This window comes from Oncorhynchus nerka, linkage group LG1, assembly GCF_034236695.1.
Source record: "Oncorhynchus nerka isolate Pitt River linkage group LG1, Oner_Uvic_2.0, whole genome shotgun sequence".
Classification (NCBI taxonomy): Eukaryota; Metazoa; Chordata; class Actinopteri; order Salmoniformes; family Salmonidae; genus Oncorhynchus; species Oncorhynchus nerka.
Window position 1 is genome coordinate 9,482,859 of NC_088396.1, and position 16,113 is coordinate 9,498,971.

Below are 16,113 nucleotides of genomic sequence, written 5' to 3' on the forward strand. Positions count from 1 at the left end.
TACAGCCTTGAGTCTTCTTGGGTGTGACGCTACAAGCTTGGCACACCTGTATTTGGGGAGTTTATCCCATTCTTCTCTGCAGATCCTCTCAAGCTCTGTCAGGATGAATGGGGAGAGTTGCTGCACAGCTATTTTCAGGTCTCTTCAGAAATGTTTGATCGGGTTCAAGTCTGGGCTCTGGCTTGGCCACTCAAGGACAAGTCTGATGTCCTGAGCGCTCAGGAGTAGGCTTAATCAAGGATATCTCTGTATTTTGCTCCATCTATCTTTCCATGAATCCTGACTAGTCTTCCGGTCCCTGTCGCTGAAAAACATCCCCATAGCATGATGCTGCCACCCCCATGCTTCACCGTATGGATGGTGCCAGATTTCCTCCAGACGTATCCTTGGTTTCATCAGAGCAGAGAATCTTGTTTCTTATTGGTCTGAGAGCCCTTTAGGTGCCTTTTGGCAAACTCCAAGTGGGCTGTCATGTGCCTTTTACTGAGGATTGGCTCCCATCTGGCCACTCTACCATAAAGGCCTGATTGGTGGGGTGCTGCAGAGATGATTGTCCTTCTGGAGCTCAGTCAGAGTGACCATCGGGTTCTTGGTCACCTCCCTGACCAAGGCTCTTCTACTCCGATTGTTCAGTTTGGCCGGGCGCCCAACTCTAGGAAGAGTCTTGGTGGTTTCAAACTTCTTCCATTTCAGAATGATGGAGGCCACTGTGTTCTTGGGGACCTTCAATGCTGCAGAAATGTTTTGGTAACCTTCCCCAGATCTGTGCCTCGACACAATCCTGTCTTGGAGCTCTATGGACAATTCCTTCGACCTCATGGCTTGGTTTTTGCTTGGACATGCACTGTCAACTGTGGGACCTTATATAGACAGGTGTGTGCCTTTCCAAATCATGTCCAATCAATTTAATTTACCACAGGTGGACTCCAATCAAGATGTAGAAACATCTCAAGGATGATCAATGGAAACAGGATGCACCTAAGCTCAATTGAGTCTCATAGCATAGGGTCTGAATATTTTTTCATTTGTAATATATTTGCAAACATTTCAAACTATCTGTTTTTCGCTTTGTCTTTATGGGGTATTGTGTGTAGATTGACGAGGAAAAATGGTTATTCAATCGATTTTAGAATAAGGCTGTAACATAACAAAATGTGGAAAAAGTCAGGGAGTCTGAATACTTTCCAAATGCACTGTATAGACCGTTAATGTTGTTATTATAGATCAGAGTAGCAAACGGCACAGTTAATTACCATGTAGTGCTTAGCTATAAATGCTTCATGAATGGGAAAATAGACTTGACTTCATACATAGACCCATCATGTGTGCGTTATAGACCAGTACGGCCAACTTAAATGTCGTGTGTAGGAGGGCTGTTAATGAGTTACAAAATAGTTATGATATGACCCACAACTACATGATTTGATCTGTTAAATGTAACCTGAGGATTCATCCCTCTGGGGATCTTCATGAAGCATTGACCTTAGTGAGAAGAAGAAGTTAAGTCACAGGTGTATACTGGCCAGAGGGGGAAATGGGGCTGGTACAGGCTATATATCAGCATACATTTATTTTGACGTATTCACTAATACTGGTATGGCAGAAGCACACTTTTGAGAACAGCCATAATGATGACACTGCGCTGTCATTGTAATGATGCATCTATTAAGATACCTAAATATGACCTCTTACATAGCATGACCTCTTATGTTTCCATGTGACGTCATTTTAAAGGCCTTTGCAGACTGTGCGTCTTTTACGATTATCACGTCACATTGTTCGATGTTACCAAATACAAATCTTGATAACAACTTGGCCAGATTGTACGATTTGCTTCAGTTCTGTCGTCACATTCTGCGATTGGCTTGCGAGGCTACTTCAACTGCAGTGGTGTATTTGATCTGCGTATGTGCCAGCACCAGCAGCGCAATCGTCAATTGATGCTTATGCTCTGGTGAAGTGTGTTTCGAAAAGCTGAACGTAGCAATGCATTTTAGAATTAGTTTGCACATACAAACTTTATATGTCCGAACTTAAATAGACTTCAGCAAAATAAAATGTTTATTTTGTTTGCTGATTTTGTGCATTTATCAAAATCCCATCAGGAAGCATGTTTTCAGATGTGTCATCGAACTAATATATTCATCTGACTATTCACGGTAATAATATTATTGATCCGTCACAGGGCTCGGCTCGGAACACCAGCCACACTACACAATTAAGTCAAAACAAATGTTACACTCCCAGAACTTTGTCGGAGCCTATGACTGCATAGTGGTACTTAGACTTTGTCACAACTGAACCAAGACGTCCGAAAATGGTTTACAACCTAAGAATTTGCAGACAACGTGGACATTTAGTCTGGGATGGCAAAATCGTGCCACAAAACGGCTAAAATCGTAGTCAGCAAAGGCCTTAACTGACTTCATTTGGCTTCAATGCGCTATTGAGTCTTCACACAGGAATCGTGTCACGTGATCGATGGCTTTGTCCATTCACATATACTGTAGTCATTGACACCCACACAAAAGGATACCCAGAGCTAAACTATTACCCTTCTTACACCAACTGCAGCTATGTTCCCTTCAATCGCTTGCTGATGGAAGAAATTGAAGCGTTTTGATGTTATTATATCAGAGACTTGGTCACACAGTTCAGGAGGGGTTTGGGGACACTAACAGCATTCCAACAAAACAAAAAACAGCCTTGATGACAAAGAAGTCAACCACAATGTTACCAATGTAAGTATAGGTTTTAGGTCAAGGATTATTTAACCCAAATCTCACTCCTAGCCACTGTTACCTTTGAGAGAGTAATTTTTAATTTATTTGATCAGATCCTAGTCCTAAATAATGGAGGACAGGAAGAGTTTCCTTTAGGCTACTCGTGTACACTGCCTTGGCTCGTCATTAGGCATGTTTTGATCGGCTTTCACAGGCTCAGTAAGAATTTGATATTTGTGTTTTATATGATCATGAAAATCATATCCCACAACAAGTATTGATGCTGATTTTCACATCAATGTTTATTTTTTTACCCTGTTGGTTTTATTACAGGACAACATTGATTTGGAGTTGTTCTTTGGAGGAACCGAACGCAATTCAGAAACACACCTTTAGCATCTCCACCGGCCACTGCAGGGGCTTCAAGGTCGAACACACACACACACAGTCAGAGACAGACAGACAGACAGACATCATACACACCTAGTCGTCACAGCATCACCTTTTGATGGCCTTGCCTTACCTCCAGAGCTATTTGTAGGTAAAACATGAAAGTGGAAGGAAAGCCCATGTCCACTAATCCCGTTGAACCTTGAGATTGACAGACCGACTGACGACAGAGTAACACCTAACAATACCATCTCTCTTTACAATGTTCTATGTGAAAATATAGCGCTTGTTTTAGATCTTGGCGTGGTTTCTTATCGGCGTGGGATGGTGCAGAATGATAAGGGCTAGATGGGAGGCTGCTTGCTGATAAGGAGTCTGTGTGTTTCATGGGCTCAATACGTTCCGCAAAACAACAGTATACAACCATGCACACGTCGCAAAGAATGACACAACTTCCGCGAAAGAAAGTAAACTATGGTCTCCTTTATTTATTTTTTGCTCATTTTAATATATCTATTTATCTGTTATTTTTCTACATACGAGTCCTTTAAAAGTATGTCGTCATGCTTTAGGTGCAGCTTCAGAGTGGGAGCACATGCAAGATGGTGGTCCGGGTACAGGTTGCACAGCGGACGTGGGGTGAGGAGGGTGGAGGAGTTCTCTGACCACCCGAGTGGACCACATAGGGACCACTTAACAGTCACCAGTCACCACGCGGTCAGGGCGGCCGACCGTCTTGACCAAACGACCGACTGGGGACTATAGACCACGGGGACCACTAGGTTATAGGGTTGCAGTTCAGCTTCTTGGAAATAGCTTCGACCTGTCCATTTTGGGGGACGGTTTGTGTCATGACATCATCGATTGACATCTTTAGTGCAGTCCAAAAAAATAAGGAACATACTATAGAGAAGCAGGCAGTCTTTAAAGAAAGTTTCAGACAGTCAGTTTATAAAGAGATTACGACAAGGGGGGGGAAACAGAGGGGGAGGGGAGCCATTCTTTTTGCTCCCGTTCCTGGTTGGGCCTCATTAAAAGGGGCGTTGGGGGTTATATTGCTTGTGACCTTGATCCAGTTCTCTTGGCTGAGGCCTGCATCGTGGCATGGTTCCCCCTCTGTCGGTGGGGGTAGGGGGGACGTACATGATTCCGAACATACATTTGTATCACAAGGACACAGCAACACAGGACATTTGACTTTTGCTCTACAAGGACTAGCAAATCTCTGGCCGTTGCAGTGAAATAACCTGACTAGCTTTTTTTAAAGAGTAAAGGACAAAAACAAATCAAATACATCCCAGCAGTTTCATGGGGGGGGGACAAGAACTAGACAGTGAAGGAAGAATAGTTGCACAGGCATCACATTTTTAACCAGTATTAATCCTATCCCCATCATTCCACAGCAATATAACATCAGAGAGGTTCACAATATTTACACCTTGGTAATCAACAGGTACAGATATACTGAAAGAGCCCGACAAGTAAGATTCCATCACGCAGCTGGAATACAACAGAACACAAACCCATTGTTCTATACAAATCAAATCAATTGGTCAAATGAAAGTACAATAACTAAAACATTGTAATATTTTAATCAGCAATTTGTGTGTGAGAAACACAGGTGTTAAAAAAATAATTCCCATTTTTTAAAAATTTTGTAGTTCAAAAGAAAATTGTGGGAAAACACAAGGACATAATCTTTGGTGAAGATTCCACAGCAATCTCTAATATCTTGTTATGACGTTTATCGAGCTGTGTCATGCGCACACACACACTCACCTCACTCTAGACATACACACACACACGACACACACAATGCTGGGACTCAAACCAAACACCTCCCCCCTGCTGTTTTGAACCAAATATATTGGATATAAAAATACACTAAGTAAAGAATATCTCATAATATCAATCCCTTTTGCAGCGTGTCGGTTCAAATTGTGGTTTGTCACTGGCCATCAAGTGCAACGCACAACGTTCAATAATAAACAAATGTACAATGCTGATATTACAGGTATATGACCAAGTTGTCATTACTGGCATCCAGAGTTTATCATGTTGTAGAAATAGTTGAAATAGAAAAGATTAGCACACGGCAGACAGTGGAGAACAGGGCTTATAGAATACCCAGGTATATGGACCAATAGGACTTGGAGTGAGCATACACAGATTGCTCATTTGGTGGGTGGGTGGTACCAAACTCAACTTTGTAAAAACTCTCATGCGTTTCTTTGTGTTCCCTTGGAAGTTTACTCACACAATGAGCAATCAGCATTCGTGTTGCCTTTAAAGGCCCAGTGCAGTTTTTCCTGTGTTTTATATCATTGTGTACAACAGCTGATTAAACGAACACTAGAAAAGTGTGAAACAATGTTGATCAGTGTTATTTCCTGATAGTTGCTGGTTGAAAATACAATCTACACAGGACTTTTTAATCAGCAGGTTTGCATGGGTGGGAGTTTTGGCTTTCCATGGTGACATCACATGCTGTAAATTGGTTAATAGACCAATAACAAAGAAAGTTCCAAACCTCTCTGCCAATAACAGCTAGTTTACTCCCAGAAAGTCCAACAAAAATTCTTGCTTTTTGTTTAAAAAAAAAATCTTTACAGTAAGGTACTTAATTGTTACCCGGAAATGATTTGATATTGATATAAAAACGGCTGCATTGGGCCTTTAAAAGGTATTTAAATGATGACATAAGCTCTTCCCAGCTCTCTATGAATGACATGACATATGGACTACTTTACACCTTCATAACAACCCCAGGTTGACACAAGATGTGTTATATCACCTTACTTGTATTGTGACCATGACATTTCAAACTGAGGTTGTTAACATAAGCATGTATAAATGCCCAGGGCATGGATGCATAATGTCCATGAGGCTCATGCTTATGAAGGTGTAATGTAGCTCCTATGCAGTGTCATTGATGGAAAGACTTCATTCCTGTCATTATTCAGTTACAGTGCAATCCTTCAATCCTCACAAAAAAAAAAAGAGTCAAAAGTTTCAATTCTAAAAACAAAGCCCCTCCCTCCCCAAAAACAAACACATACAAAGAGAGAAAAATGATTTGAAGCTGCCTGTGCAGAAATAAGATGCTGGCATTCAAAATTCACTCGAGGAGATCCTGGTGGTTCCCTACCAAATCAGCTCTGCAGACCTTGGAGACAGTTCCCATGCAAAGCCATGGCTTAAGTCAATAAGAAAAAACGTGCAGCGCCTACCCAATCCCCTAAACTCTCTAGGCCAAAGGACTCGAGGGGAATCATCAACAGCCTCCACCAGGGCCCCTGTTCAAGTATGGAATAGGAATGGGAATGGTTTCAATGACCAACATCGTCATCAAATAAATAAATAAGCGTAAAATGTTCACAAGAGAATATTTCAAATGAATGATGATTCAATGACTGTAACCACCATTTTGGATGAGTATTTAGCATCATGTCCTATGTGCTTTTAATACAGGGGCAAGAATGTAATAAAATAGGAAAAGAAAAGGTCAAATCTCACAATACGTAAAAAAATATACCATGAAGTCATACGGCATTTGGGTTTCCTAGTGAAATTACATTTAACTGAATGACAGAAATGGAATCAGGCCAATCATTGTACATTCTAGTTACAGAAGTACTTATTTAGTAACTACATGGTATATGGACAACCTCATGTAAAATATTACGAAAAAAAAAAGACTAAAAAGGATTCCAGTTTAAAATACCATACATTTTTATTGCCATAAGGACGTAAAAAGGTATTTGAATTTTAGTTGGTTTAAAACAAACAGACAGACACAGCAAGTGATGACGTCACAGCGATGAGGAATGAGAGCAGAGTGATTGGGGACGGAGGGAGGAGGCCAGAACCACGTGCATTATTTCTCATACACACACACACTCAGACAGACATACACACACACACACACACACGCATGTACGCACACACACGCACGCACACGCGTGAAGTCTCAGTGGCTGGTAGATTCAAAGAGCCTCTCTCAGGTCTAGAGAGGGGGGTTGGGGTGCGGTGGGTTGAGTGAAGAGGTTCCCCCCTAATCGCCCGATCAGGAGTTGAGGGAGAACTGGTCCTGCTCGATGGGCTTCTTCACCCAGGCCCCCAGGCCCGACTTGTGGAAGACCTTGATCAGCGTCTGCTTGGCGTTGTGGTACTCTACAGCCGCCTCCTTGGCGTCGTGGTACGAGCTGGGCTTGGACACCTTGATCCTCAGTGTGGATGACAACTGGCGTGGGGAGGGGAGCAAAACAGATGTTGAGATACGCAGAAGACTACTTTGAATAGGATATTGAGGAGCAACTTGTACAGTGCATAAACGTACAACCACTTGATCTGTGCTTCAGCTGGTCTTAAATGCTGCCCACATCCTCTGTGAGTAGTGCTGATAGTCATAAATACTAATTCAAGGAGAGCCGTTGTGGTGTGTGTGTGTGTGTGTGTGTGTCGAACCATTCCGTACCTTGGAGTGCAGGCGAATAAAGCGGCTGTAGAGGGCGTGCTTGCAGAGACGCGAGGCGCGCCCCATGTCGTCTTTGCCCGTGGTGGCGTTGATGACCTCCAGCGCCTGGTCGCCCACTGCCCAGTTCACGCTGAAGTTGGGCGCCTTGCCCGGCTGCCTCGCCTCTGCGTTGCTGATGCCTGGAATCACAGATAGCCACTCACTCAGCAGCTCTAACTCCACCTTCTAACAGTGAGCATGCAAGGCTGAGCCAATGGGATTCAATGACGAGCCCAGGCATTAACTCTGAAAGTTCACTCCCCTTTCTAAAAGCAAGCACGCAAGTCTAACAAACCGCAAATGTGACTCATGCCCGCTTTATCCTTCTGAGAGCAAGGCATTCACTCTGAATGAAAGCATATGACTCTTCAGGTTTTGGTGAAGGCTTCTCATCGTGGTTAACCCGAGCCTTTGCTCCACAAGCGAGGGCACGACGGGTCGAAGTCGCGAGTCTTTGTACAGTCTTTGTTCTAGCAGCATCTGTCAGAGATAGCGTTAACAAAATACCCATCAAAACATGACGCTACAATGTCCACCTAGTGTGTTTGGGATAAAGCCTCTATTACAGTACATGTGCTCCTCCAAGCAGAGGCCTAGAGAGAAGATAGATTGGAGGCATAAATCCTTCTTTCAGTGGAGGGTGTTAAACGCCTCGGTTCCTTTCTCTTCTGCAGTGCACTGGGCTGCCTGGCTGGGGGATTATGATTTAAAGGGCTAAATACTGAGCGTCCACAGCGCAAAGCTCCTTCACGGCAAAACTCCCTAAAGCGGAAAAAAAGTTAATAACCCTCCCATTATCTCTTTACCTGCAGTTCAGGGAGTCATCGGAGGGGACAGAGAGGAGGAGGAAGAGGAGAGAGGGTAAGGTAGGCGGGAAGGAAGTTGAGCGCACCAGTCGGGACAGCTATTGCATTGTGTGAGATCTGGATGGAGATCAGGGCCATGTTCATTCAGGCCATAGAAACACATTTCAAAGCGCCGTGCAATGGAAAATAAAGGACAATATGCTGTTACTAGGTAGCCCTCACCCTGCCTTAGCCCCTACCCTGACAACAGGTGTAGGAGGTGGTTTGGACAGTGGGATGGAAGGGGGAATGCACTTTATTTTAGCTGTATGTGCTATAGAACGCATAGCCGGTTGACAAAGGGATATATAATGAAATATCACAAAGAAAAATCCTGGAGTCAAATAAACATTTTGAGAGTATCTAAACAGATCTGACCTTATAACAAATGGCTGCATGGATTCCACCGATTTGGCACAAAGGGCATGAAGTTATCCAAACTCACACAGGAAGGGTAAGTAAATGTCACCTCAGATGACAACGGCAGTGTTTCAATAAGACTACGGTAGGTGACCCATCTATGTGATTACCCACGGTCCTGCTGGGTATTTACCGGAGACATTTATACATGATTGGTGTTTACCCTTGTGCCTACTGTGGGTTTGCCCATGGAGTCACAGTGTCCGGTTGCATCGGTCTTCACAGAGAAAGTGTGAGGAAACAGACAAGAGGCCAACTAAGCCTCCTCCTAGCCACCTAAGCAAAGTGTTGAAAGTATTGGAGTGTTTGAATGTGCATGCGGTGGCACTTGAGTTAGTCTAGCGTGGTGTGTTCTTTGGCATCAGAGTCTACGCCCGTGTCATGGGCATTAACCACCAAACGGGTGAAAAACGGGGAGGGACTGAAACAGGAAGGGACAACCTTCGACTCGTTTTTTTTGTTTTCTGTGGCAAAACGTTTTAAAACATGTTCTGTTGCGTCCCCCAAAATGAACACGACCCTGAGCGCATGAGAGTCTAGGCGCTAGAGTATTGGGGGGCGGGGGGGCAAAGAAGTAAAGGAGTCGAAGTTTAAAGGTGAAGGCTACTGACCGCTCAGTAGAGGCCTGTTGAGGCTGAACTGTTGGGGCAGGTCCTCGATGTCGGCGATGCGCTGGTACATAGCCCGGGAGAGGTGGTCGGCGTGGTACAGGCTGCCCAGGATGATGCTGGAGAAGTAGATGGGCTCCGTGAAGTAGCTCATCAGAGATCCCTGGATGCCCAGCACGTTCCATCTGCAGCAGAGGGACACACACGCATAAGTACACACACACATGCACACATGTGTACGTACAAGTGCGCACGCATAAAGACACAAAAACGTACTCGCACACAAATGCGCATCCACAGACACAAACACTTCCGCACAAACACACACATAGGAATGGCTGCTCTGACTCGGAACTATCCAATTGCATTTATTTCACCCTACATTCTATGTTGTTACATACAGCCGTCCCATCTTTCCCATACAGTTCCTTCCACACGCTCTATGAAGCTATACCAATTGCCTTGGCGAGCGACGACTTCGAAGAGGACACACGCAGGCAGACCATTACCAGATGACAGAAACAAGACCCTGACAAACAGCTTCGATAACTGCCGCTCCTGCCTCCTTCTGACCCGAGGCAGAGTGTGTGTGTGTGTGTGTGAGAGAGAGTGTGAAATTAAGCCACCGACTAGAATCGCAGTCAAGACATGAGTCTCGGAGACCACTCGTTTTCCAGTAGCCCCCGGCAGGGACGTCTTCCATATGCGACAGGGGGGTTGATAGTTGGACTGTATCATTACTGCTGTTCAGTCCATCCACCCACCCACCTCATTTGATTTACGTGATTTTTCCCCTTGTGATAGCAGCTAAACTCAGTGGCCATGGAGGCTCTGGGGTGCACAATCAAAAAACATAATCAGACAAAACATACCACTGTTCTTGGTATACCACCACCTCTTTTCCAAACACACGCATGCACATGTACACACACACACACACACATGTACACACACACACATACACACACCCCACTCCCCCACCTACACACACACACACACACTCCCCCACCAACACACCACACACACACACTTCAGTGTTCTAAAGGGAGAGTGGCGATCAAGCTCAAGTGATTGGGGCTTTTGAGGGCCTTCACAATCAGTTGCTTTATCAAAGAAAAAGCAACTCTGGAGAGTAACACTTCTAATGAGCCAGGAGCAGGAGGGAAGGAGCCGTAAACCTAGACGTAGACCTAGACGTAACCTAAACTAGACCTCCATCACCTTATAGCGCCGCCGGGCAGGCCATGTAATCCAAGGAGAAAGGTGTAAAAAAAAAAAAACACACTGAAATTGCAGGGCTAAGTCAAACAGCGCTAGTGCATTTAGGTAAATAGCCATCGCCGAGTCATTAATCATTCGTACAGGAAGAGATGGCAGGAGGGGCATTTTTTCTCCACCTCACCATTTAGTTGCAATGGTTAGGTTAGGAGAGGACCTGTTGTGTAGAGAACAAGTGTAGGGTAGTCTGTTCTGACACTTTCTATGCCTGGCTCTAATCGGGCTATGAGCTAGGTTAGCTGTTAGTGCACATGCTACCTGTATACTGTCATCTCGAGTTACATAGTATAATAGCAAGGCCATTAATGCTTGCTCAAAAACATTAGGTGTGCGACACTCCTGTTGGCATTGAAATTGGAGGAAGGGACTAGGAGGGAGAGTTACGGAGTAGATTGCATCGTACATTAATGGGGAGGGATAGATAGCTGCGCCTTGACTGTGGACAGTGAGCAGGGTCATGGGCTGACTGCGAAAACACCCGGGTTGGACCCTATCAATTCAGCTGGCCCTGATATAGCCTGAATCCAATAAGACTGGGCCTGAACAAAGTGGGATGTACAGGATAACTACTAGAAACTAAGTGCTATCACCTACAGTACCAGTCAAGAGTTTGGACAGACCTAATCATGCCAGGGTTTTTCTTTATTTCTATTTTTTTTTTGTATTGTAGAATAATAGTGAAGACATCAAAACCATTAAATAATACATATGGAATCATGTAGTAACCAAAAAAGTGTTAAACAAATCAAAATAGATTTAATATTTGAGATTCTTCAAAGTAGCCACCCTTTGCCTTGATGACAGCTTTGCACACTTTTGGCATTCTCTCAACCAGCTTCATGAGGTACAGTAGTCACCTGGAATGCATTTCAATTAACAGGTGTGCCTTGTTAAAAGTCAATTTATGGAATTACTTTCCTTCTTAATGTGTTCGCGTCAATCAGTTGTGTTGTGACATGGTAGGGGTGGTATACAGAAGATGGCCCAATTTGGTAAAAGACCAAGTCCATATTATGGCAAGAACAGTTCAAATAAGCAAAGAGAAATGACAGTCCATCATAACTTTAAAACATGGTCAGTCAACTTTGAAAGTTTCTTCAAGTGCAGTCACAAAAACCACCATGCGCTATGATGAAACTGGTTCTCATGAGGCCCGCCACAGGAAAGGAAGACCCAGAGTTACCTCTGTTGCAGAGGATAAGTTAAAGTTACCAGCCTCAGATTGCAGCCCAAATAAAGAGTTCAAATAACAGACACATCTCAACATCAACTGTTCAGAGGAGACTGTGTGAATCAGGTCTTCACAAATTGCTGCAAATAAACCACTACCAAAGGACACCAATAATAAGAAGAGACTTGCTTTGGCCAAGAAACACGAGCAATGGACATTAGACTGGTGGAAATCTGTCCTTTGGTCTGAGGAATCCAAATTTGAGATTTTTGCTTCCAACCACCATGACCTTGCGAGACGCAGAGTAGGTGAATGGATGATCTCCGCGTGTGTGGTTCCCAACGTGAAGCATGGAGGAGGAAGTGTGCTGGTGACATTGTCAGGGATTTATTTAGAATTCAAGGCACACTTTACCAGCATGGCTACCACAGCGTTCTGCAGCGATACGCCATTTCATCTGGTTTGCGCTTAGTGGGACTATCATTTGTTTTTAAACAGGACAATGACCCAAAACACAACTCCAGGCTGTGTAAGGGCTATTTTTATTTACTTAACTAGGCAAGTCAGTTCAGATCAAATTCTTATTTACAATGACGGCCTATACCGGCCAAACCCGGACGACGCGGTGCCAATTGTGCACCGCCCTATGGGACTCCCAATCATGGCCGGTTGTGATACAGCCTGGATTCGAACCAGGGTATCTGTAGTGACGCCTCTAGCACTGAAATGCAGTGCCTTAGACCGCTGTGCCACTCGGGAGCCCTATTTGACCAAGAAGGAGAGTGATGGAGTGCTGCATCAGATGACCTGGACTCCACAGTCACGTCGGGTGACTTGAGGTTGGGTGACTGTGGTTTGGGATGAGTTAGAACCGCAGAGAGAAGGAAAAGCAGCCAACAAGTGCTCAGCATATGTGGGAACTCCTTCAAGACTGTTGGAAAATATTTCTTCATGAAGCTGGTTGAGAGAATGACAAGAGTGTGAAAAGCTGTCATCAAGGCAAAGGGTGGCTACTTCGAAGAATCTCAAATCTAAAATATATTTTGATTTGTTTAAAAAATGTTGGTTACTACATTTGTGTTATTTCATAGTTGTGTTGTCTTCACTATTATTCTACAATGTAGAAAATAGTAAAAATAAAGAAAAACCCTTGAATAAGTAGGTGTGTCCAAACTTTTGACTGGTACTGTATAAAACAACTAACTGCTCTAGAAAACCAGGCCACTACACAACTTTGCAATCCACCATTAATAATTTGTACAATATTATTGTTGTACTTGGATGTAATTTATGCACTCTATCATAGGCCAATCTAAACAAAACTCGCTGAAAACACACTAAATGATTGCAATTACAGAAGTACATCAATAACTAGTTTGACCAAACCGTTATTAATCAAGCATTAAGCTTTTCCTATCAATGATTTATATGTACAGTAGATGACTATCAGAGGGCGCTGTTTTAAAGCCATCGTGCCTCCATCTTGACACATCCCCACCATCGTAAAAAAAATATTTTGGAAGCTATAGAAATGCATTTATTAATGTACCATTTGTTTTTGCCACTTTTATTCTATTACAGACACCTTAATGCATAATTATATTTATTATGTGAGCTAACATAAAAATAAAAGATTAAGAAATACATACAAATATTTTCCTTCAAGTATAATTTGTTGAAAGTACTAATGTTACTGTCTCCACTACAACAAAAACATACTTAAATACATGTAATTTTGTCCTTGAAACATTTAATTGAAATACTGTAGAATTCCATTCAAAAACCTGCTCCTTGGTTTTGTCTAGAAGCTATACAGCTTTTGTCAAAATTGACTTTTCGTAGCAGGATTCGGAGAACTTACACAGAAGGTTAGGAGAATTAACGTTGCAGGTAAGGATAATTAGGTTAACGTTAGGAAAAGGGTTAGGGTTATCGAAAATATAAAAATGATTAAACTTTTGACGTCAAATTTGACAAAAGCTGTATGCGATCTAGGCATGACCCAACTTCTTCTGGGGAGTGCCAATACGGCCGAGAGGTTGCTTCAAAGCCTCTCACTGGCCAATACATAGAATCAGCAATACAGGGTTAATATACATCAGTGATTCATATGCATTAAAGAGGCAACGCTGAGTCTGCTATATGGGTGGAAGTGGCTGATAGATACTCTATGTCAATGCATGATATGTGTGCATGTGCATGTGTTTGCTTGTGTGTGTGTGTGTGTTCTTGTGTGTGTAGGTGAAGTTCTTTGGGGTAGCGGGTAGATATGCCAGAGCCCGCTGTCACAGCATACTGAAGGAAGACAGAGTGTGTGTGTGTGTGTTTTATAAGTCTTGACACCTCTTTATCTGTCTATTTCCGTGACATTACCACGGCACACATTGGCAGACACCACCGTCCGCACCCTGCACTAATATCGACTTAACGGACACCTTAACACAGACACCAATAGCCCAACTCTGGTTATATACTGCAGCTGTATCTACCACTTCCAAGTGGAAATACTGGGCAAGAATTAGAGTCAAATTCAATATAAACTCTGTTTAATGTCCAATTAAATTGTTGAATTGAAACACACCACTTTTACGTGGTGTCTCACAATCTTGCCGGCTTTGGAGGAGGATATGTGAGGAAAAGGATACCAAAAAGGGGACACAAAGCCATGTTACCTTGCGATCTTGTCACTGCAGGACATGGTGAGCAGCCTCTCTCCCTGCAGCACCCCGTCCCATGTCTGGATGGTGTTGCTGGTCCTCACAGGGATGGTCCCCTCCCCAGACTCTATCTTGGTCCTCAGCTGGCCCCGTGCCTTCCGGTTGGGGTGGCGGTCTCCTTGGTCTGTGGGAGGGGGACAAGGAGAAGACAGATGGATGAATGGATTAACTCTAAACCAGTTTCTGTCAGTTTCTATATTTTCTTTGAAATGTATCACATAAAATCATGAATGCGGTCAATAAGCCATTGATGATCAGCACCAGCAATATATAAGCAATCCTGGCCGCCTGTACACTCTTAACACAGCAGATTTCATTTAATTTAATTTAAAATGCATAAAATATTACACCAGGCAAAAGATGCATATACCAAAATTGTTGAGGATACATACACAAAAAAAGTCAAGATACTTGTTTCCATTGTGGTCTTCTAGGGCATGTGACACCAAATCATCTCGACAGTGCGAAGGGTACAAAAGACAATAACTTTAAATACAACTTCATTGTTATTAATCACAGCATTTCTACATGTTGGAAAGTAATTCAAAAGGCTAACAAGCCTAATCAATCCACTGGCTAATTGTACAAGGGTATTTCCTTTTGTGTTTTTGCGTATGCCGGGAAACAATGTGACAGAAGCATTTATATGTGACATATAAAGAGGGTGAGTAATCAGAGCGAGAGAGAGCGAGAGAGAGGGGGAGCGAGAGAGAGAGAGAGAGAGAGAGAGAGGGAGAGAGAGGGAGAGAGCGAGGGCGAGAGCGGGGGAGAGAGGGAGAGCGAGAGAGAGAGAGAGAGCGAGAGAGAGAGAGAGAGAGAGAGAGGGAGAGAGAGGGAGAGAGAGGGCGAGAGCGGGGGAGAGAGAGAGAGAGAGAGAGAGAGGGAGAGAGAGAGAGAGCGAGGGCGAGAGCGGGGAGAGAGGGAGAGCGAGAGAGCGAGAGAGAGAGAGAGAGAGAGAGAGAGAGAAAACACGGACAAAGATCTCCACTAATTAATAGAATTGTTGAAATGGGTTTGTAATACGCATTTGGACATTCAAAATTAAATTCTAATTAAATGAAACCAGGCATAAGAGGAAAACATACAGGAGTTAATTGAATAAAATAAACAAGCTCCGATATGGAATTCTCAACAAGCGTAAGATTAAATAAGAAAATGTGTCAGCCAGCTAAGTGAGGGGAATGGAGACTGAGCTGACGTGGGGGTTGATTGAGTCTGGCTGTCACATGGGACAAGGTCACTAAAGATGGCATGCCACCAAAACTAATGGGACGGCCCTATATGTACATGTTCACTTAGCGTCGAAATTTAAGCCATTGACATTATAAGCTTACAGTCATATGGAATCAATGAGTGAATCACAATAAGCCTTGCATTTAAGAGATAGTTCAGCGAATTGCATTCGGTTAAGAGCAAGAAGAGTATGGTCGGAATTTTTTTATTTT

At 43.4% G+C, this 16,113-nt stretch overlaps 1 protein-coding gene across 4 annotated transcripts in view; it reads right to left on the reverse strand.

Moving 5' to 3' along the window:
• Positions 1–3,576: 3,576 nt before the first annotated feature.
• Positions 3,577–16,113, reverse strand: part of adarb1b (adenosine deaminase RNA specific B1b) — a 171,360-nt gene continuing 158,823 nt past the window's right edge. For 3 of the 4 annotated variants that reach the window (XM_029670927.2, XM_065001522.1, XM_029670754.2), the window contains 4 exons: positions 14,624–14,792; positions 9,506–9,687; positions 7,591–7,769; positions 3,577–7,356 (listed from right to left, as the gene is read on the reverse strand). In XM_029670927.2, coding sequence (XP_029526787.1) covers positions 7,180–7,356; positions 7,591–7,769; positions 9,506–9,687; positions 14,624–14,792 — 707 coding nt within the window. In that variant the 3' untranslated portion in view covers positions 3,577–7,179. The remainder of the gene's footprint in view (positions 7,357–7,590; positions 7,770–9,505; positions 9,688–14,623; positions 14,793–16,113) is intronic. The other variant, XM_029670844.2, reaches the window with a different exon arrangement.